General features: G+C 42.2%; 1 protein-coding gene across 1 annotated transcript in view; it reads left to right on the forward strand.

Annotated features, from left to right (window-relative positions):
- The first annotated feature begins 1,961 nt into the window (after nt 1–1,961).
- COL27A1 (collagen type XXVII alpha 1 chain) overlaps nt 1,962–24,291 on the forward strand; it is a 341,158-nt gene continuing 318,828 nt past the window's right edge. The window contains exon 1 of the mRNA XM_056540545.1: nt 1,962–2,310. Within this exon, the coding sequence (XP_056396520.1) occupies nt 2,258–2,310 (53 nt within the window). The 5' untranslated portion in view covers nt 1,962–2,257. The remainder of the gene's footprint in view (nt 2,311–24,291) is intronic.

Raw genomic sequence — 24,291 nt, forward strand, 5'->3', positions numbered from 1 at the left:
CCTCACAGTACGGACCCTCCCTCACAGTATGGACCTTCCCTCACAGTATGGATCCTCCCTCACAGAACAGACCTTCCCTCACAGTATGGATTCTCCCTCACAGTATAGACCTTCCCTCACAGTATGGATCTTCCCTCACAGTACAGACCTTCCCTCACAGTACAGACCTTCCCTCACAGTATGGACCTTCCCTTACAGTATGGACCTTCCCTCACAGAACGGATCTTCCCTCACATTATGGATCTTCCCTCACAGTATGGATCTTCCCTCACAGTATGGACCTTCCCTCACAGTATGGACCTTCCCTCACAGAACGGACCTTCCCTCACAGTATGGACCTTCCCTCACAGTATGGATCCTCCCTCACAGAACGGACCTCCCCTTACAGTTTGGACCTTCCCTCACAGAACGGTCCTTCCCTCACAGTATGGATCTTCCCTCACAGAATGGACCTTCCCTCACAGAATGGACCTTCCCTCACAGTATGGATCTTCCCTCACAGTACGGACCTCCCCTCACAGTATGGACCTTCCCTCACAGTACGGACCTTCCCTCACAGTATGGACCTTCCCTCACAGTATGGACCTTCCCTCGCAGTATGGACCTTCCCTCGCAGTACGGACCTTCCCTCCCAGTACGGACCTTCCCTCGCAGTACGGACCTTCCCTCGCAGTACGGACCTTCCCTCACAGTACGGACCTTCCATCACAGTATGGACCTTCCCTCACAGTATGGACCTTCCCTCGCAGTATGGACCTTCCCTCGCAGTATGGATCCTCCCTCACAGTATGGACCTCCCCTCACAGTATGGACCTTCCCTCACAGTACGGATCCTCCTTCACAGTATGGACATTCCCTTGCAGTATGGACCTTGCCTCCCAGTACGGACCTTTCCTCGCAGACAGTATGGACCTTCCCTCCCAGTACGGACCTTCCCTCACAGTACGGACCTTCCCTCACAGTACGGACCTTCCCTCGCAGACAGTATGGACCTTCCCTCGCAGACAGTACGGACCTTCCCTCCCAGTACGGACCTTCCCTCACAGTACGGACATTCCCTCACAGTATGGACCTTCCCTCACAGTACGGATCCTCCTTCACAGTATGGACATTCCCTTGCAGTATGGACCTTGCCTCCCAGTACGGACCTTTCCTCGCAGACAGTATGGACCTTCCCTCCCAGTACGGACCTTCCCTCCCAGTACGGACCTTCCCTCACAGTACGGACCTTCCCTCACAGTACGGACATTCCCCTGCAGTACGGACCTTGCCTCCCAGTACGGACCTTCCCTCGCAGACAGTATGGACCTTCCCTCCCAGTATGGACCTTCCCTTGCAGTATGGACCTTCCCTCGCAGTACGGACCTTCCCTCGTAGTACGGACCTTCCCTTGCAGTATGGACCTTCCCTCGCAGTATGGACCTTCCCTCGCAGTATGGATCCTCCCTCACAGTATGGACCTTCCCTCACAGTACGGACCTTCCCTCGCAGACAGTATGGACCTTCCCTCCCAGTACGGACCTTCCCTCGCAGTACGGACCTTCCCTCGCAGTATGGACCTTCCCTCGCAGTATGGACCTTCCCTCACAGTACGGACCTTCCCTCCCAGTATGGACCTTCCCTCCCAGTACGGACCTTCCCTCACAGTATGGACCTTCCCTCACAGTACGGACCTTCCCTCGCAGACAGTATGGACCTTCCCTCCCAGTATGGACCTTCCCTCGCAGTATGGACCTTCCCTCGTAGTACGGACCTTCCCTCACAGTATGGACCTTCCCTCACAGTATAAATCATCTTACTTTATACAAAGTCACAGTTTAAATGATAGCAAAAAAGTTTAGGAGATAAATGAATAAAAGTTTCTTGAAGTTTGGGTCAGGGTGTAGTAATGCAGTGCGGCCACTAGAGGTCACCAGGGGCGCTGAGCTCCGCTCTATTATATCCCGTGCAGTGCTCGGAGCCTTCCTTTCCCTGTGCCTCGGGTCCAGCAGGGAGGAATCTCCGTGTGCCGGCTGGGCAGGGACCCCCTAAAGTCACAAGAGGGGGCGCACAGAGATCTGCCGGGGGTCAGGCTGCCATGGGTCCCCGCTCACCCCAGACCTGCCCACTGCCCCCCTCCCAAGGTGCCTGCAGAGTCCCCGGGGGGTGAGTGGCACTTGTACCAGTCTTATGAGGGATCGCCGGGTGCCCGCAGCGGGACGTCTGCCCTCACTCCGATGGATGTAAAGACCCCGACCGAAAGAATGAAGTAACCGTGATGGAGCCGGTATCTGCCCCGGGCTCCAGCATCAGAGCAGCCGCGTCCAGGGGGTGAGTACGGCCGGCTGCGGGAGGGGGCTGATCGGGGGGTCCGGACTGATCCTGGGGGGGTCCGGACTGATCGGGGGGTCCGGACTGTGTGCAGTGTCTATGGGATCCGGGTGCACTGTCTATAGGGGATGATGGGGACCTGTGCACGTGTAGAGCTGTGTATAGGATCCCCTATATAGTGTATGACATGTGTATAGGACAATACTGAGTGCACCCATAGGGTCCCCTATATAGTGTATGACATGTATATAGGATAATACTGAGTGCACCCATAGGGTCCCCTATATAGTGTATGACATGTATATAGGATAATACTCAGTGCACCCATAGGGTCCTCTGTATAGTGTATGACATGTGTATAGGACAATACCGAGTGCACCTATAGATAGTGTATGACATGTATATAGGATAATACTCAGTGCACCCATAGATAGTGTATGACATGTATATAGGATAATACTCAGTGCACCCATAGATAGTGTATGACATGTGTATAGGACAATACTGAGTGCACCCATAGGGTCCCCTATATAGTGTATGACCTGTATAGGACAATACCCAGTGCACGTATAGGATCCACATATATATATAGTATATATTTATGTACAGGGCCCCGTATATCGTGTATGTCACCTATAGGTACCCCCTATATAGTAGCATATGTAAAGGTTCCCTACTGAGTGCACCATAGAGTGTATGACACATGTATAGGATCCATGAAATGTTGTGTATAGAATGTACATGGTCCTATTTTATATAGGTCCCCCCCCCCCAGAATTCACCCATTTGGTCCCTATATATAGATTGTGTTGTGTAGGATCCCCACTCAATGTGCCGATAGGCTCCTCCTATATAGTGTATGTCATATGTATAGGATTTCCTATAAAATATATGCAATAAGTGAAATATTCCTTACCGCACTAACAGGGCCCCTTGTGTACTAGGTGCAGTGTGTATAGGGTCCTTATGGGTATATACATCATCAGGATCTATGTATTGTATAGTGTGTAGTGTCCATTGTGTAGTGTATGTATAGTATAGTGTGTAGTGTATAGTATAGTGTGTAGTGTATAGTATAGTGTGTGTAGTGTATAGTATAGTGTGTAGTGTATGTATAGTATAGTGTGTAGTGTATAGTATAGTGTGTAGTGTGTGTAGTATATGTAGGATAGTGTGTATGTAGGATAGTGTGTAGTATATGTAGGATAGTGTGTATGTAGGATAGTGTGTAGTATATGTAGGATAGTGTGTAGTATATGTAGGATAGTGTGTAGTATAGTGTGTATGTAGGATAGTGTGTAGTATAGTGTGTATGTAGGATAGTGTGTAGTATATGTAGTATAGTGTGTATGTAGTATAGTGTGTATGTAGGATAGTGTGTAGTATATGTAGGATAGTGTGTATGTAGTATAGTGTGTAGGATAGTGTGTATGTAGGATAGTGTGTAGTATAGTGTGTATGTAGGATAGTGTGTAGTATATGTAGGATAGTGTGTATGTAGGATAGTGTGTAGTATAGTGTGTATGTAGGATAGTGTGTAGTATATGTAGTATAGTGTGTATGTAGGATAGTGTGTAGTGTATGTATAGTATAGTGTGTAGTATAGTGTGTAGTATATGTAGGATAGTGTGTAGGATAGTGTGTATGTAGGATAGTGTGTAGTATAGTGTGTATGTAGGATAGTGTGTAGTATATGTAGTATAGTGTGTATGTAGGATAGTGTGTAGTATATGTAGTATAGTGTGTATGTAGGATAGTGTGTAGTATATGTAGTATAGTGTGTATGTAGGATAGTGTGTAGTATAGTGTGTATGTAGGATAGTGTGTAGTGTATGTAGGATAGTGTGTAGTATATGTAGGATAGTGTGTAGTATAGTGTGTATGTAGCATAGTGTGTAGTATATGTAGTATAGTGTGTATGTAGGATAGTGTGTAGTATAGTGTGTATGTAGTATAGTGTGTAGTATATGTAGGATAGTGTGTAGTATAGTGTGTATGTAGGATAGTGTGTAGTGTATGTATAGTATAGTGTGTAGTATAGTGTGTAGTATATGTAGGATAGTGTGTAGTATAGTATATGTAGGATAGTGTGTAGTATAGTAAATGTAGGATAGTGTGTAGTGTATGTATAGTATAGTGTGTAGTATAGTGTGTAGTATATGTAGGATAGTGTGTAGTATAGTATATGTAGGATAGTGTGTAGTATAGTAAATGTAGGATAGTGTGTAGTATATGTAGTATAGTGTGTATGTAGGATAGTGTGTATGTAGTATAGTGTGTAGTATATGTAGGATAGTGTGTAGTATAGTGTGTATGTAGGATAGTGTGTAGTAAATGTAGGATAGTGTGTAGTATAGTGTGTATGTAGGATAGTGTATAGTATATGTAGTATAGTGTGTATGTAGGATAGTGTGTAGGATAGTGTGTATGTAGTATAGTGTGTAGTATATGTAGGATAGTGTGTAGTATAGTGTGTATGTAGGATAGTGTGTAGTGTATGTATAGTATAGTGTGTAGTATAGTGTGTAGTATATGTAGGATAGTGTGTAGTATAGTATATGTAGTATAGTGTGTATGTAGTATAGTGTGTAGTATATGTAGGATAGTGTGTAGTATAGTGTGTATGTAGGATAGTGTGTAGTGTATGTATAGTATAGTGTGTAGTATAGTGTGTAGTATATGTAGGATAGTGTGTAGTATAGTATATGTAGGATAATGTGTAGTATAGTGTGTATGTAGGATAGTGTGTAGTGTATGTAGTATAGTGTGTAGTATATGTATAGTGTGTGTAGTATAGTGTGTATGTAGGATAGTGTGTAGTGTATGTATAGTATAGTGTGTAGTGTATGTACAGAATAGGAGGATGTATGTTTTTTATGTGTGACCTGTCTATAGGGGTCACTGTATGGAATCTATCTGTATTGTATGTATAGTGTAGTGTGTGTGTGTGTGTGTGTATAGTACAGTCTGTAGTGTGTATGTAGTATAGTGTGTAGTATATGTACAGTATAGGATGTTTGTTATGTGTGACCTGTCTATAGGGGTCACTGTATGGATTCTATCTGTAGTGTGTGTATAGTATTGTGTTGAGTATGTATAGTATAGTGTGTAGTGTATAGTATTGTGTAGTGTATGTAGTATAGTATAGTGTGTAGTGTATAGTATTGTGTAGTGTATGTAGTATAGTATAGTGTGTATAGTGTAGTGTATAGTATTGTGTAGTGTATGTAGTATAGTATAGTGTGTATAGTGTAGTGTGTAGTGTATAGTATTGTGTAGTGTATGTGTAGTGTATGTATAGTATAGTGTGTAGTGTATAGTATTGTGTAGTGTATATAGTATAGTGTGTGTAGTGTATAGTAGTGTAGTGTATGTAGTATAGTATAGTGTGTATAGTTTAGTGTGTAGTGTATAGTATTGTGTAGTGTATGTAGTATAGTATAGTGTGTATAGTGTAGTGTGTAGTGTATAGTATTGTGTAGTGTATGTAGTATAGTATAGTGTGTATAGTGTAGTGTGTAGTGTATAGTATTGTGTAGTGTATGTAGTATAGTATAGTGTGTATAGTGTAGCGTGTAGTGTATAGTATTGTGTAGTGTATGTAGTATAGTATAGTGTGTGTAGTGTATAGTATTGTGTAGTGTATGTGTAGTGTATGTATAGTATAGTGTGTAGTGTATAGTATTGTGTAGTGTATGTAGTATAGTGTGTGTAGTGTATAGTAGTGTAGTGTATGTAGTATAGTATAGTGTGTGTAGTGTATAGTATTGTGTAGTGTATATAGTATAGTGTGTATAGTGTAGTGTGTAGTGTATAGTATTGTGTAGTGTATGTAGTATAGTATAGTGTGTATAGTGTAGCGTGTAGTGTATAGTATTGTGTAGTGTATGTAATATAGTATAGTGTGTATAGTGTAGTGTGTAGTATAGTGTGTAGTATAGTGTGTAGTATATGTGCAGTATAGGATGTTTTTTTATGTGTGACCTGTCTATAGGGGTCACTGTATGGAATCTATCTGTAGTGTATGTATAGTATAGTGTGTAGTGTATGTAGGATTGTGTGTAGTGTACTGTGTGTAGTGTATGTATAGTATAGTGTGTAGTGTGTGTAGTATATGTACAGTATAGGATGTTTATGTGTGACCTGTCTATAGGGGTCACTGTATGGAATCCATCTGTAGTGTATGTATAGTATAGTGTGTAGTGTATAGTATTGTGTAGTGTATGTAGTATAGTGTGTAGTGTATGTAGTATATGTAGTATAGTGTGTATAGTATAGTGTGTAGTGTAGTGTATAGTATTGTGTATGTGTAGTATAGTGTGTAGTATAGTGTATGTATAGTATAGTGTGTAGTGTAGTGTATAGTATTGTGTATGTGTAGTATAGTGTATGTATAGTATAGTGTGTAGTATATGTATAGTATAGGATGTTTGTTATGTGTGACCTGTCTATAGGGGTCACTGTATGGAATCTATCTGTAGTGTATGTGTAGTATAGTGTGTAGTGTATGTGTAGTATAATGTGTAGTGTGTGTATAGTATTTTGTAGTGTAGTGTGTGTGTAGTGTATGTAGTATAGTGTGTAGTATATGTACAGTATATGATGTTTTATGTGTGACCTGTCTATAGGGGTCACTGTATGGAATCTATCTGTAGTGTATGTGTAGTATAGTGTGTAGTGTGTGTATAGTATTTTGTATGTGTAGTATAGTGTGTAGTATAGTGTATGTATAGTATAGTGTGTAGTATATGTATAGTATAGGATGTTTGTTATGTGTGACCTGTCTATAGGGGTCACTGTATGGAATCCATCTGTAGTGTATGTGTAGTATAGTGTGTAGTGTATGTGTAGTATAGTGTGTAGTGTATGTGTAGTATAGTGTGTAGTGTGTGTATAGTATTTTGTAGTGTAGTGTGTGTGTAGTGTATGTAGTATAGTGTGTAGTATATGTACAGTATATGATGTTTTATGTGTGACCTGTCTATAGGGGTCACTGTATGGAATCTATCTGTAGTGTATGTGTAGTATAGTGTCTAGTGTGTGTATAGTATTTTGTATGTGTAGTATAGTGTGTAGTATAGTGTATGTATAGTATAGTGTGTAGTATATGTATAGTATAGGATGTTTGTTATGTGTGACCTGTCTATAGGGGTCACTGTATGGAATCTATCTGTAGTGTATGTGTAGTATAGTGTGTAGTGTATGTGTAGTATAGTGTGTAGTGTGTGTATAGTATTTTGTAGTGTAGTGTGTGTGTAGTGTATGTAGTATAGTGTGTAGTATATGTACAGTATAGGATGTTTGTTATGTGTGACCTGTCTATAGGGGTCACTGTATGGAATCTATCTGTAGTGTATGTGTAGTATAGTGTGTAGTGTATGTGTAGTATAATGTGTAGTGTGTGTATAGTATTTTGTAGTGTAGTGTGTGTGTAGTGTATGTAGTATAGTGTGTAGTATATGTACAGTATATGATGTTTTATGTGTGACCTGTCTATAGGGGTCACTGTATGGAATCTATCTGTAGTGTATGTGTAGTATAGTGTCTAGTGTGTGTATAGTATTTTGTATGTGTAGTATAGTGTGTAGTATAGTGTATGTATAGTATAGTGTGTAGTATATGTATAGTATAGGATGTTTGTTATGTGTGACCTGTCTATAGGGGTCACTGTATGGAATCCATCTGTAGTGTATGTGTAGTATAGTGTGTAGTGTATGTGTAGTATAGTGTGTAGTGTGTGTATAGTATTTTGTAGTGTAGTGTGTGTAGTGTATGTACAGTATATGATGTTTTATGTGTGACCTGTCTATAGGGGTCACTGTATGGAATCCATGTGTAGTGTATGTAGTATAGTGTGTAGTGTATGTAGTATATGTAGTATAGTGTGTAGTGTATGTAGTATATGTAGTACAGTGTGTATAGTATAGTGTGTAGTGTAGTGTATAGTATTGTGTGTAGTGTATGTAGTATATATAGTATAGTGTGTAGTGTAGTGTATAGTATAGTGTGTAGTGTATGTATAGTATATGATGTTTTATGTGTGACCTGTCTATAGGGGTCACTGTATGGAATCTATCTGTAGTGTATGTATAGTATAGTGTGTAGTGTAGTGTATAGTATTGTGTAGTGTAGTGTGTGTAGTGTGTGTAGTGTATGTACAGTATATGATGTTTTATGCGTGACCTGTCTATAGGGGTCACTGTATGGAATCCATCTGTAGTGTATGTATAGTATTGTGTAGTGTATGTAGTATAGTGTGTAGTGTATGTACAGTATAGGATGTTTATGTGTGACCTGTCTATAGGGGTCACTGTATGGAATCCATCTTTAGTGATCTCCGTACAGGAAATGCGCGCACCCAGCTGGCCAGTGCGCTGCGAGAGATCCACGAAAAAAGAAAACCCCATCTCCAGCGTAAACACTCCGACTCCTCGTCCAATAAAGCTTTGAACTCCATAATCACTTCTGTAGGGAGACGGATTAAGTTTTTACTCAGCCGAGCACAAGTTAAAGTGATCCCCCGCCCGGCCGCCGTTCCCAGGGGGATATCATTGATGGCGCTGAGTTCAGTCATTTACCCAATAATTAGTTCCCTGTGGATGAGATTATACATTGTGGATGGATCCTGTGTGAACGGCGCCCTGTGCAAAATCCTCCCTCCAGATGCTTCAAAACTACAACTCCCAGCATGCCCGGACAGCCAGCGGCTGTCCGGGCATGCTGGGAGTTGTAGTTTTGCAACAGCTGCAGGAACACTACTTTGGAAACACTGATACTTACTAGGTCTTCAAACTGTGGACCCCCAACTACAACTTGGCATGCTGAGAGTTGTAGTTCTGCGACAGCTGAAGGGCCACAGTTTGCAAAAAGCTGCATTTAGGGCAGGTTTACTGGCTTAAAGGGGTATTCCATTAAAAAAAAAAATGTTTTCATATCAACTGGCTCCAGAAAGTTATACAGATTTATAAATCTTAATCCTTCCAGTACTTATCAGCTGCTGAAGTTGAGTTATTTTCTGTCTGAGCACAGTGCTCTCTGCTGACACCTCTGTCTGTCTCAGGAACGGTCCAGAACAGGAGGAAATCACCATAGCAAACCTCTCCTGCTCTGGACAGTTCCTGACATGGACAGAGGTGTCAGCAGAGAGCACTGTGGTCAGACAGAAAAGAACAACTCAACTTTAGAAGCTGATAAGTACTGGTAGGATTAAGATTTTTTAATAGAAGTAATTTAAAAATCTGTTTAACTTTCTGTAGCCAGTTGATATGGGAAAGAAATAATTAAATACCCCTTTAGGAGTCAGGAGTTGTGTAGTTCTTTCCAGTCTGACCACAGTGCTCTCTGCTGACACCTCTGTCCATGGCATGAAGGGAATAAAGGAGGAGAAAACACAACGGGGCGCTCCCTGTGTAGTATTTCTTAGAAAAAAGATACCCGCCACCAATACCCAAGGTGACGTACTGACCTTGAGACTTTGCGCACAGAGGTGTAGGGGACCTCTGAGGTATGGTGGGGGGTAGGAAGAGAGGAAGATGGTTACAGTCTGCTGCTCTCACCCCTTGTATTCCGTGTTCCCGAGGGAGACGGACAATGATGCGAATGTGGAGAGTGAAAAAATGGGGTTTGTTGAGAGCGCTCCTGTGTGACGACGACGACGGTCAAATGAAGCAGAGATCTGAGCCAGCACTTACGCAGGACTAATTTTTATTGCAAAAAGAAGTCAAACAGGTAAAACAGGACAACGCGTTTCGGCGCTCACTGGCGCCTTCCTCAGGTCCACAATAGTAGATCTGTGTAGTCCTGGCCAGGGTTCCTGCAAGCGGGCAGACAAGCCTTATGCCTATCCCTATCTTATATGAAGGATAGTCTTATGCTTATCCCTATCTTATATGAAGGATAACTTTATACCTATCTCTATCTTATATGAAGAATAGCCTTATACCTATCTCTATCTTATATGAAGGATAACCTTATGCCTATCTCTATCTTATATGAAGGATAGCCTTATGCCTATCTCTATCTTATATGAAGTATAGCCTTATGTCTATCTCTATCTTATATGAAGGATAGCCTTATGCCTATCACTATCTTATATGAAGGATAGCCTTATACCTATCCCTATCTTATATGAAGGATAGCCTTATGCCTATCTCTATCTTATATGAAGGATAGCCTTATGCCTATCTCTATCTTATATGAAGGATAGCCTTATGCCTATCACTATCTTATATGAAGGATAGCCTTATACCTATCCCTATCTTATATGAAGGATAGCCTTATGTCTATCTCTATCTTATATGAAGGATAGCCTTATGCTTATCTCTATCTTATATGAAGAATAGCCTTATGCCTATCTCTATCTTATATGAAGGATAGCCTTATGCCTATCTCTATCTTATATGAAGGATAGCCTTATGCCTATCCGATTCATGCTTAAACTCCTTCACTGTATTTGCAGCGACCACTTCTGCAGGAAGGCTATTCCATGCATCCACTACTCTCTCAGTAAAGTAATACTCCCTGATATTACTGCAGAAACCTTTCCCCTCTAATTTAAAGCTATGTCCTCTTGTTGTAGTTTTTCTTCTTTTAAATTTCCTCTCCTCCTGTTGATTCCCTTTATGTATATAAAAGTCTCTATCATATCCCCTCTGTCTCTTCTTTCTTCTATACATGTTAAGGTCCTTTAAACTTTCCTGGTGAGTTTTATCCTACAATCCATGTAGTAGTTTAGTATCTACTCTGAACTCTCTCTAGAGAATCTATATCCTTCTGGAGATACGACCTCCAGTACAGCGCACAATACTCCAAGTGAGGTCTCACCAGTGTTCTGTACAGCGGCATGAGCACTTCTCTCTTTCTACTGCTTATACCTCTTCCTATACATCCACGAGCACTTCTCTCTTTCTACTGCTTATACCTCTTCCTATACATCCACGAGCACTTCTCTCTTTCTACTGCTTATACCTCTCCCTATACATCTAAGCATTCTGCTAGCGTTTCCTGCTGCTACATTGTCTTCCTACCTTTTAAGTCTTCTGAAATAATTTCTCCTATATCCCTCTCCTCAGATACTGAGGTCAGGACTGTGTCACATATTCTATATTCTGCCTGAGGGTTTTTACGCCCCAGGTGCATTATTTTGCACTTATCCAAATTAAATTTCAGTTTCCAGAGTTCTGACCATTCTTCTAGTTTGCCTAAATCCTTTTCCATTTGGCGGATCCCTCCAGGAACATCAACCCTGTTACATATCTTTGTGTCATCAGCAAAAAGACCAACACCGAACCATCGAGACCTTCTGTAATATCACTAATGGAGAAATTAAACAATATTGGTCCCAGTACAGATCCCTGAGGTCCCCACTGGTGACAAGACCTCTGTCTGATCCACTCAACAATATGGGAGTCCAAGCTCAATGACTGCAGTTTATTGATAAGTCTTCTATGTGGGACAGTGTCAGAAGCCTTACTAAAATCTAGATATGCAATGTCTACTGCCCCTCCGCCATCTATTATTTTAGTCACCCAGTCAAAAAAAATCAATAAGATTAGTTTGACATGATGTCCCTGAAGTAAACCCATGTTGTTTTTCATCTTACATTCCATACGATTTTAGTTGTTCCACAATCCTATCCTTTAGAAGGGTTTCCATTAATTTCTCCACTATTGATGTCAGACTTACTGGCCCATAGTTGCTTGATTCCTTCCTACTACCTTTCTTGTGAATGGGCACAACATTTGCTAATTTCCAATCTTCTTGGACTACTCCCGTTACCATTGATTGGTTAAATAAATCTAACAGCAAACGTAGAACCTCTTCCTCTGTAAAGACACGTATCAAAGGATTCATTAGTCTTCCTCCCTAATGGAGGTCCTTTTCCTTCTTTTTCATCTGTAAAAACTGAACAGAAGTATTCATTAAGGCGGTCAGCTAGCCCTTTTATTCTTTTTCTACATACCTTCCTTCCTTTGTTTTTAATTTAGTTATTCCTTGTTTTAATTTCCTTTTTTCATTTATATATCTGAAGAATGTCTTATCCTCTTTTTTGACAGACTGAGCTAGTTTTTCTTCTGCCTGCGCTTTAGAAGTTCTTATAACTTGCTTGGCCTCTTTCTGCCTAATCTTGTAGATTTCCCTATCTTCATTGTTCATTTTTTTTTTGTTTTTTTAATAATTACTAAATGCTAGCTAGTGTGTGTGTGTGTATATATGTATGTGTGTATATATATATATATATATATATATATATATATATATATATATATGTGTATATACTTGCGGCTCAGTGTAACTGGGCATGCAGGGAGTTGTAGTTTTGCCACAGCTGGAGGACCATCGTTTGGAGACCACTGTAGTAAAGGACAGCTTTTGGCTGTCTGGGCTTGCTGAGAGTTGTAGTTTTGCAACAGCTGGAGGCACCCTGGTTGGGAAACACTGATCTAGTTATTACAACTGAAAATGAAAAGAAACATCACCAAAAACATAAAAAACAACTAAAAACTAGAAAAATTATATATATGTAATGGGGGAGATTTATCAAAACCTGTCCAGAGGAAAAGTTGCTGAGTTGCCCAAAGCAACCAATCAGATTGCTTCTTTCACTTTTGAAAAGGCCTGTGAAAAATGAAAGAAGCGATCTGATTGGTTGCTATGGGCAACTCAGTAACTTTTCCTCTGGACAAGTTTTGATAAATCTCCCTCAATGTGTGTATGTATATGTATATATATATACACGTTGCTCAAAAAAATAAAGGGAACACTTAAAGGGGTACTCCGTTCCCTTACTTTCGGAGCTCCGCTCCCCAGCGTCCGGAAGTTATTGTTCCGAACGATGTGTGTGTGGGCTTCCATGTTCAGCCCCTCGTGACGTCACGCCCGCCCCCTCAATGAAAGTCTATGGGAAGGGGGTGCAACGGCCCGAGGGGGCGGGCGTGACGCCACGAGGGGCGGCACTGAACACGGAAGCACACACCGTTCGGAACAATAACTTCCGGATGCTGGGGAGCGGAGCTCCGAAAACAAGGGAACAGAGTACCCCTTTAAACAACACAATGTAACGCCAAGTCAATGACACTTCTGTGAAATCCCACTGTCCACTCAGGAAGAACACTGATTGACAATCAATTTCACATGCTGTTGTGCAAATGGAACAGACGACAAGTGGAAATTATAGACAATTAGCAAGACACCCCAATAAAGGAGTGGTTCTGCAGGTGGTGACCACAGACCACTTCTCAGTTCCGATGCTTTCTGGCTGATGTTTTGGTCACTTTTGAATGCTGGCAGTGCTTTCACTCTAGTGGTAGCATGAGACGGAGTCTACAACCCACTCAAGTGGCTCAGGTAGTGCAGCTCATCCAGGATGGCACATTAATGCGAGCTGTGGCAAGAAGGTTTGCTGTGTCTGTCAGTGTGGTGTCCAGAGCATGGAGGTGCTACCAGGAGGCGGGCCAGTACATCAGGAGACGTGGTGGAGGCCAAAAGAGGGCAACAACCCATCAGCAGGAACGCTACCTCCGCCTTTGTGCAAGGAGGAGCACTGCCAGGGCCCTGCAAAATGACCCCCAGCAGGCCACAAATGTGCATGTGTCCACTCAGTCAGAAAAAGACTCAATGAGGGTGGTATGAGGGCCCGACGTCCACAGGTAGGGGTTGTGCTTACAGCCCAACACCGCGCAGGACGTTTGGGATTTGCCAGAGAACACCAAGATTGGCAAATTACCACTGGTGCCCTGTGCTCTTCACAGATGAAAGCAGGTTCACACTGACAGAGTCTGGAGACGCCGTGGAGAACGTTCTGCTGCCTGCAACATCCTCCAGCCTGACCGGTTTGGCGGTGGGTCAGCAATGGTGTGGGGTGGCATTTTTTGGGGGGGCCGCATAGCCCTCCATGTGCTTGCCAGAGGTATCCTGACTGCCATTAGGTACAGAGATCCTCAGACCCCTTGTGAGACCATATGCTGGTGCGGTTGGCCCCGGGTTCCTCCTAATACAAGACAATGCTAGACCTCATGTGGCTGGAGTGTGTCAGCAGTTCCTGCAAGAGGAAGGCATTGATGCTATGGACTGGCCGCCAGTTCCCCAGACCTGAATCCGATTGAGCACATCTGGGACATCTCGCTCCATCCACCACAGACTGTCCAGGAGTTGGCGGATGCTTTAGTCCAGGTCTGGGAGGACATCCCTCATGAGACCATCCTCCACCTCATCAGAAGCATGCCCAGGCGTTGTAGGGAGGTCATACGGGCACGTGGAGGCCACACACACTACTGAGCCTCATTGGGACTTGTATTAAGGACATTACATAAAGTTGGATCGGCCTGTAGTGGGGTTTTCCACTGTGATTTTGAGTGTGACTCCATATCCAGACCTCCATGGGTTGATACATTTGATTTCCATTGATAATTTTTGTGGGATTTTGTTGTCACATTCAACGATGTAAAGAGGAAAGTATTTCATCCGATTAGTTCATTCATTCAGATATAGGATGTGTTATCTTAGTGTCCCCTTTATTTTTTTGAGCAGTGTAGGTGTATATATATATGTGTATGTGTGTGTGTGTATATATTTATTTAATATAAATACTATAAAGGATTTTTGCAATATCCCCATCCCAAACAAAACCAAAATTTGCAAATGTATTTTTTATTTATTTATTTTTTTTATTCAGATGCGCATGCGCGGTCAGGATGGATTGTGTACAGTCAGCGGGGCACTTCCAAAAGTACTGCGCATGCTCGGCGGCAGCTTCTGAAGCACATATAGTACAAAACCAGAATAAACAAGAATAAACAGGCAGGGTGCGCGAAAAAGTTTCATGGGAGGAACTTATTAAGACTGGTGTTTCGTATAGGCGTAGGCCGTCCATGTTTGTCAAGATGGCCATAGAAAAACCCTCTATATTGAAAAGTTTTTTGGGGAAATTTATCAAAATCTGCGCAGTGGAAAAGTTTACCAGTTGCCCATAGCAACCAGTCAGATCGCTGATTTCACTTTTCAGAGGCCTCCTTAAAGGGGTACTCCACTGGAAAGCATTATTATTATTTTGAAATCAACTGGTGCCAGATTTGTAAATTACTTCTATTTAAAAAAAAATAAAAAAAAATCTTAATCCTTCCAGTACTTATCAGCTGCTGTATGCTCCACAGGAAGTTCTTTTCTTTTTTGATTTCCTTTCTGTCTGACCACAGTGCTCTCTGCTCACACCTCTGTCTGTGTCAGGAACTGTCCAAAGTAGGAGCAAATCCCCATTGCAAACCTCTCCTGGTACGGACAGTTTCTGAAATGGACAGAGGTGTCAGCAGAGAGCACTGTGGTTAGCCAGAAATGAAATTCAAAAAGAAAATAACTTCCTGTGGAGCATACAGCAGTTGATAAGTACTGGAAGGATTAAGATTTTTAAATAGAAGTAATTTACAAATCTATATAACTTTCTGGCACGGGTTGATTTAAAAAAAAAAAAAAAAAAGTTTTCCAGTGGAGTACCCCTTTAAAAATGAGAGCAGACATCTGATTGGTTGCTATGGGCAACGGGACAACTTTCACCTGCACGGGTTTTGATAAATCTCCCCCTATAACAAACACAGCTCTGCTACTTCTAGATAGGAAGAAAACCTAGCTGACGCCTTTTAGCTGTGTTTCCCAATCGGCGTGCCTCCAGCTGTTGCAAAACTACAACTCCCAGCATGCCCGGACAGCCGAAGGCTGTCCGGGTATGCTGGGAGTTGTAGTTTTGCAACAGCTGGAGGCACGCCAATTGGAAAACACAGCCTTAGAGCCCTCCTGCCTGGTAGGTAGACTCTGCAGACGCTGGTAAACAGTAGCTGACAGACGTGGCACAGCGGGTTATTAGCAGGTGCCCCGCAGGGATACAGCAGCTTTGGGTTGCACACCTATACTGGAGGGGATCCCATGTTGTGAAGTGTGCCAGACACACCCTTGCCCCTCCTTCCCTAACCCCTATGTACCTACAGGGCAAGGATTAACCCTTCAGCGCGGTATGCTGCCAGTCCAGCGCCTGTCAATCATGCACGGAGTAGCACGAATAGCACCATCACAGGGCAGTACACCGCGGTCTAGCCATTTCTTGTTTAACTAATTTTCCACGATTCTACGTAACACATTAGCTTCTGTTCTTCCAGCCAGAGTCTCGTGTGGCATGCTGGAACTTGTAGTGCAGCCGTATCACCGGAGGGCACAGCGTGGCACAGGATGAGGAGTCCTTTAGTTTGGCAACAGGTTGCGACAGACAGGCTGACGGCTGTGCTATAAGTCAAGGAAGGCGTACATGTCAGACAAGAAATTATATGGGATTCTTACTGAGGAATTTCATATTAAAACTGTGATGACTGTGAAAAAATGGTCATAGATCGGCGCTGCCAGAAATCTGATGTCTATGGGGCCTGGCAGAATGTTAACCTGTCTGCTGTGTACATACATTACATTACTTATCCTGTACTGATCCTGAGTTATATCCGGTATTATACTCCAGAGCTGTACTCACTATTCTGCTGGTGAGGTCACTGTGTACATTCATTACATTACTTATCCTGTACTGATCCTGAGTTATATCTTGTATTATACTCCAGAGCTGTACTCACTATTCTGCTGGTGGGGTCACTGTGTACATACATTACATTACTTATCCTGTACTGATCCTGAGTTATATCCTGTATTATACTCCAGAGCTGTACTCACTATTCTGCTGGTGAGGTCACTGTGTATATACATTACATTACTTATCCTGTACTGATCCTGAGTTATATCCGGTATTATATTCAAGAGGTGTACTCACTATTCTGCTGGTGGTGAGGTCACTGTGTACATACATTACTTATCGTTTACTGATCCTGAGTTATTCCCTGTATTATACTGCAGAGCAGATGATAAGTACTGGAAGGATACATTTTTTATATAGGAATAATTTACAAATTTGTATAACTTTCTGGCACCACTTGATTAGATTTTTTTTTTTTTACCCCTTTAAATATAAACATTCTGTCTACCTGCAGCCACCACTAGGGGAGCTATCTGTCTTTGGATTTATACTGCCATTGGAATGTAAAAAAATCTGTATGCAGTGTACCTGCCTTTTGGTGGGAGCGATCAAATGGGGACCATTGAGCCCTATAATAGTGGTGTGGTCTGTATCTAGGGTAGGCACCCCACTGTATTATATCTATATGTTCTTTAAGCTACACGTGGCGGAGTGATAGAAGGAATGCTTACCCCTATGACCTGCATGGATTCCTGGCTGAGGATACGGATCTAGCTCGCGGACCATTGTTTGCTCACCAGCCTTTGTATGTCATGCCATGTTTTGACGTGGACCCAATTTGACTTCATTTTGCCATTTTCCCACCCATGGAATGTGTTATCTGGCCCATGTTGTAACTTGTCGACATGTAACAATATGGAATAGTTGAGTCGACCTATAGGGCGATGCGCGTGCTGTCGTAGGGTGTCTGCCGTCCCACATTTATCTCATTGACCCTCCTAAAAGGGTACAATGAGAGTCATTTATGAAAGCCGGGCGTCTTGCCAAACTGTACGTTGCCCTTTTTTCATTGTTTTTTTGTATTCTTCTCGTGCATTCTTGCTAATTGCATGTCATCAGCCCCTGACCATTATTAATGGCGTGAGCGCCCCCCGGGCTTAAGGAATGTGTATTACACTGTATTATTGTCAAGTGGTGATCCTCATGGTTGGCCATACACATCGGATAGCTGTTGGCCAAGCATGTAAGGGGAAAATGACGAAGCCAGAGGTATCTGGCGGTTGTTAGTCATCCCTGAGAACACAATGATTGGATGCTGAGAGTTGTAGTTTTGTATGTTTAGCAACACCTAGCAGTCTGCAGTTTAGAGACCACTGGCCTATAGCTATTGTACCATTTTAGGGCCTGTAGCATGGTGGGACAGCCATAGACTCGCATGTACAGACTGAGACTACAGTTGCATACAGGTTTATATAGAAATCTTTTAGTGAGCTCCCCCTAGTGGTGGCATCAGTCATGTATAATTTTATCTTGTAACTTTTTTGTGAAGAGAAGCAAAGGATCTGGAGCTGTGTATCAGGAAGACTGAGGTCTGACTTCATATATTCTAGTCGAAAGATCTCCTAAGTTTGGATATCCAGCTGTTGAAAAACAACAACTCTCAGCATACCCGGACAGCCAACGGCTGTCCGGGCATGCTGGGAGTTGTATTTTGCAACATCTTGAGGGTCACAGTTGGGGAACCACTGTATTAGATGATCAGCCAGTCCCACCATTATTTTTTCTTAAAATGTCTTTTATCAAACTGTATACGGGTTGAAATTTGTACACATGTTTTGATACAATTTAGTCCGGTTTTGAGGAATCCGTTTTTCCTCAAAAACCTGATACGGGAACTGTATTGCAAAAACGTGGTATAAACCCAGCCTAACACTCCCCTCTCTTCACATCGGTAATTCCTATGTACGTTAAGTTCATAGTCATTGTCTTCTTTGCTTTCTCGGATCGAATTGTAAGGCACCTTAATTCTGTCCATGTGGCCCACAAGACAGTCCTCAAATGATCTCTGGGAGCTGGGAATTTTTAGCCACTTTCCAGGAATATTCATAGATGTCTTATCCTCAGGATCGGTCATCAGTATTTGATTAGTGACGTCTGACCTCACCGTTCAGCTGAGCCCCCACCGATCACACATTGTCAGCCTGTCCCAAAGAGGTCCTCCACAGGTAGATGAAAGCTCTGGAGGCTGATGGGCACAGAGGTTGCCTCGGTAGGTATGCTGCGTCCTGACTGTTTTTGGCTAAAGAAACCAGAAAGAGAAACAGTAATATAGCAAACAGATGTGGCTTTCATGTAAATCTACTTTTTCAGCCATAAGGTTCTACTAATGAAAAAAGTAAGTATAAGGATATAGCCAGGGTGTTACTGTGTTGAAGCCTCCCACTCAGGGCCCCCCTTTAGCCACAGTGGAGAACTGCTGAAGAAGTGTGGCTCTCCATCTAGATCAGTGCTTTCCAACCAGGGTGCCTCCAGCTGTTGCAGAACTACTGGCCACTCTTTTGAGGTGGGGTCCGGAGTCCGTCAGGGTTGTCCTTTTGAGCCCGCTTTTATACGTGTTCGGGATCGATCCCTTCGTCCGGAGGGTAGATTGTGGGCCGTTGGCGGGAGTCGGGATGATTCTGGCGGAGCCGGGTGTCGCCCAGAGAGTGGTGGCGTACGCTGATGATGTCACCATGTTCATGTCCTCGAGAGAGAGGATGTCGATGTGATGTCGGAGGTGGACCGCTACTCGGAGGCATCCGGGTCTAAGATCAACCGGGATAAGTGGGAAAGTCTCCGGCTGGGAGGGGGGGATCCCACGTTTGATCTCCAGGACACCCTTCCAGTGCCCCAAGACTCAGAGTCTGGGCATCACATTCGGCCAGGATGATTATCCCACCAAAAACTGGGACGGTAAGCTCCAGGATGCTACTCAGAGGGTGAACCAGTGGAAGGGTTGGTCTATGACCCTCAGGGAAAGGGTACACCTGATCAAATCGTACCTGCTCCCCTTGTTTATCTATCTGGGCAGTGTATGTATCTTACCAGAGGCTTACTACACTAGGGTCTACAGCCTGTTTTTCCAACTGTTATGGGGGAACAGGATGAACCTAGTCAAGAGGGAGGTTACGTACCGCACGAGGAGACTAGGGGGTTTATCTATGGTAAACCCTGTGGTGTTCTTAACCAACACCTTCTTGAAAGCTAACATCTCAAACCTCTGGTCAGAGAGGGCTCCTCCGTGGGTACTCTCCTGTAGGGAATGGTTTCGGCCTTTCTTCCAGGAATGGGAGACAGGAAAAACAAAAAAAAACCTGGTGTGCAGTGGGAGTGCTTGTTGTGTTTTCTAATTGTAATGTATGATTTACCCGAGTTTGGGTGTTTTTGAGTTAAGGCTAAATAGTGCTATTTTTATGTTTCTTATTATATTTTGGTATATATTTGCAAATTGTATGAGTGTGTTTGGTTATGTAAGGTGTAGTTTTAGTATTTCTAGTTCTAGTAGGAAAGCTGGGCTGGCCGGTTAGGCAGGGTCTATGTTCTTTTATTTTAAATGTAAAGTTGGGTTTATGTTATTCCATTCTGTTGTTTTTAGTTATGGCAAAGTTGTTCTGGATTTGTGTTTTAGGATTTATATTTTTTCAATAAAAGATTTACAGGATATAAGTCAGGATCAGTACAGGAAAAGTAATGTAATGTATGTACACAGTGACCTCACCTGCAGAATAGGGAGTACAGCTCTGGAGTATAATACAGGATATAATTCAGGATCAGTACAGGATAAGTAATGTAATGTATGTACACAGTGACCTCACCAGCAGAATAGTGAGTACAGCTCTGGAGTATAATACAAGATATAACTCAGGATCAGTACAGGATAAGTAATGTAATGTATGTACACAGTGACCTCACCAGCAGAATAGTGAGTACAGCTCTGGAGTATAATACAGGATATAATTCAGGATCAGTACAGGATAAGTAATGTAATGTATGTACACAGTGACCTCACTGGCAGAATAGTGAGTACAGCTCTGGAGTATAATACAGGATATAATTTTTGAACAACCAAGAGACTTGCAAAATAATTAGACAATTTTGTTTAGTTTTATTAAATTCCCCCCGCATGTGTTTTGTGTCAATTCATAGTAAACCATACAGAATCAAATAGGTACAGTGCTTAGGAGATCACTTCTACTTCTTCACTTTAGTGATTGGTGGGGGTCTCAGTACCCAGACCCCCAACGATCAAAACTTCTTACGCGACACTTTAACATGTCAGAAGATGTAGGAAAGCTGGGCTGGCCGGTTAGGCAGGGTCTATGTTCTTTTATTTTAAATGTAAAGTTGGGTTTATGTTATTCCATTCTGTTGTTTTTAGTTATGGCAAAGTTGTTCTGGATTTGTGTTTTAGGATTTATATTTTTTCAATAAAAGATTTACAGGATATAAGTCAGGATCAGTACAGGATAAGTAATGTAATGTATGTACACAGTGACCTCACCTGCAGAATAGGGAGTACAGCTCTGGAGTATAATACAGGATATAATTCAGGATCAGTACAGGATAAGTAATGTAATGTATGTACACAGTGACCTCACCAGCAGAATAGTGAGTACAGCTCTGGAGTATAATACAGGATATAACTCAGGATCAGTACAGGATAAGTAATGTTATGTATGTACACAGTGACCTCACCAGCAGAATAGTGAGTACAGCTCTGGAGTATAATACAGGATATAACTCGGGATCAGTACAGGATAAGTAATGTATGTACACAGTGACCTCACCAGCAGAATAGTGAGTACAGCTCTGGAGTATAATACAGGATATAATTCAGGATCAGTACAGGATAAGTAATGTAAAGTATGTACACAGTGACCTCACTGGCAGAATAGTGAGTACAGCTCTGGAGTATAATACAGGATATAATTTTTGAACAACCAAGAGACTTGCAAAATAATTAGACAATTTTGTTTAGTTTTATTAAATTCCCCCCGCATGTGTTTTGTGTCAATTCATAGTAAACCATACAGAATCAAATAGGTACAGTGCTTAGGAGATCACTTCTACTTCTTCACTTTAGTGATTGGTGGGGGTCTCAGTACCCAGACCCCCAACGATCAAAACTTCTTACGCGTCACTTTAACATGTCAGAAGATGTAGGAAAGCTGGGCTGGCCGGTTAGGCAGGGTCTATGTTCTTTTATTTTAAATGTAAAGTTGGGTTTATGTTATTCCATTCTGTTGTTTTTAGTTATGGCAAAGTTGTTCTGGATTTGTGTTTTAGGATTTATATTTTTTCAATAAAAGATTTACAGGATATAAGTCAGGATCAGTACAGGATAAGTAATGTAATGTATGTACACAGTGACCTCACCTGCAGAATAGGGAGTACAGCTCTGGAGTATAATACAGGATATAATTCAGGATCAGTACAGGATAAGTAATGTAATGTATGTACACAGTGACCTCACCAGCAGAATAGTGAGTACAGCTCTGGAGTATAATACAGGATATAACTCAGGATCAGTACAGGATAAGTAATGTTATGTATGTACACAGTGACCTCACCAGCAGAATAGTGAGTACAGCTCTGGAGTATAATACAGGATATAACTCGGGATCAGTACAGGATAAGTAATGTATGTACACAGTGACCTCACCAGCAGAATAGTGAGTACAGCTCTGGAGTATAATACAAGATATAACTCAGGATCAGTACAGGATAAGTAATGTAATGTATGTACACAGTGACCTCACCAGCAGAATAGTGAGTACAGCTCTGGAGTATAATACAGGATATAATTCAGGATCAGTACAGGATAAGTAATGTAATGTATGTACACAGTGACCTCACTGGCAGAATAGTGAGTACAGCTCTGGAGTATAATACAGGATATAATTTTTGAACAACCAAGAGACTTGCAAAATAATTAGACAATTTTGTTTAGTTTTATTAAATTCCCCCCGCATGTGTTTTGTGTCAATTCATAGTAAACCATACAGAATCAAATAGGTACAGTGCTTAGGAGATCACTTCTACTTCTTCACTTTAGTGATTGGTGGGGGTCTCAGTACCCAGACCCCCAACGATCAAAACTTCTTACGCGTCACTTTAACATGTCAGAAGTTTGTCAAAATGAATGTTACCGTTTAAACGGATCTTGAACTTTTACCTTAGTTGAACTTTTTCGAGTAACGTAAATTGTGCAGTGAAGTTGTTTCACCAACAGATGGCGCTAAGTAGAACAGACGCCTATAAATCAAATAATCCATGTCTGCCTGACTGTAGAATCAATGTTTGCTGATCAATAACGGTCTATAAAAACCCCAGGAATTCTATTTAACCATTGCAGTGATGGCATTTTAAGTAAGTGCAGGGCGCTTCTTGGTCTGCATGTTTGCATTGAAATGAAATCCCCCTTAGGTATGTGTAGAACGCTTTGTGTAAAGCAGCAGGGTGTTTACCTTTCACCCCGTCCAGCAGTGTCCTCACACACTTCTTGTCATGGCCGTGTGCTAAAAATGGGCGAATTGGCAGACACAACAAATCTCGGCTTACTATTTAATGTTTGATAGTCCGTGGTACACAAGGCAATGGGGTGACACAGAGATGACACCAGGATTCAAACTACGAGGCTCCCACTTCAAAGTGCGGAGTGTTTACCATCAGCTAGCCCCCTCCTCTCCATCATCACCGTGTAAAATGTCACACCATTCCCCGGCTACGTTCTTGTTGCAGAATATTTTCATGAATGGGCGCGTAGGCGTGTGAATATTCCTCTCTCCTCCAACGTGACCCATTGATTTGTCATATTATTCTATCTTGCCTTTTAGAATGTCCTAACTCCTAGTATAATCCCATCGTATCATCTGGCACTTAAAGCATCGTCGTTTTCATGGCCGGCCGAAAAATGTCTCAAATACACAGTCAGCTGTGGTAAAAGGAGCAGTCTGAACAAAGACTTTGTAAAGCTATGTCATTCTTAGCGCAAAGTTATTGGGAATGCACCAAATGTATCACAGTAGTCGGCCTGGGGGATACATTTGACTTACATTTTAGGCATTTATTGTCTAACTGTCCACCACTGATTAAATTGGCTTAATTTGCACCAAAATCCTGGCATTTTAAGTCATGCCCCTTTCCTATACTGTTCCCGGCAAAGTCACATCCCTTTATCCGATACCATAGTTTTTCGTGTGTAGTATTGGGCATCAGTGAAGAGCAAGTCAAGAGAACACCAAAGAGAATCCCAATGTTTTCTGCGCTGTACCTTTTAAAAGGGATACTCTGGGAACTAAAGCCGTAGCCCTTAATTTCCCTCTCATCAACCTATTTAATTGTCTAAATATCATTCATTAGCTATATAGAGCAGTTTCCCCTCTTTCAGTACATGCAGGGAGTGAGGAAAATATGTCATCCTGCCCTCCTCTCTGTCTCTG

Source organism: Hyla sarda, chromosome 9 (genome assembly GCF_029499605.1).
Source record: "Hyla sarda isolate aHylSar1 chromosome 9, aHylSar1.hap1, whole genome shotgun sequence".
Classification (NCBI taxonomy): domain Eukaryota; kingdom Metazoa; phylum Chordata; class Amphibia; order Anura; family Hylidae; genus Hyla; species Hyla sarda.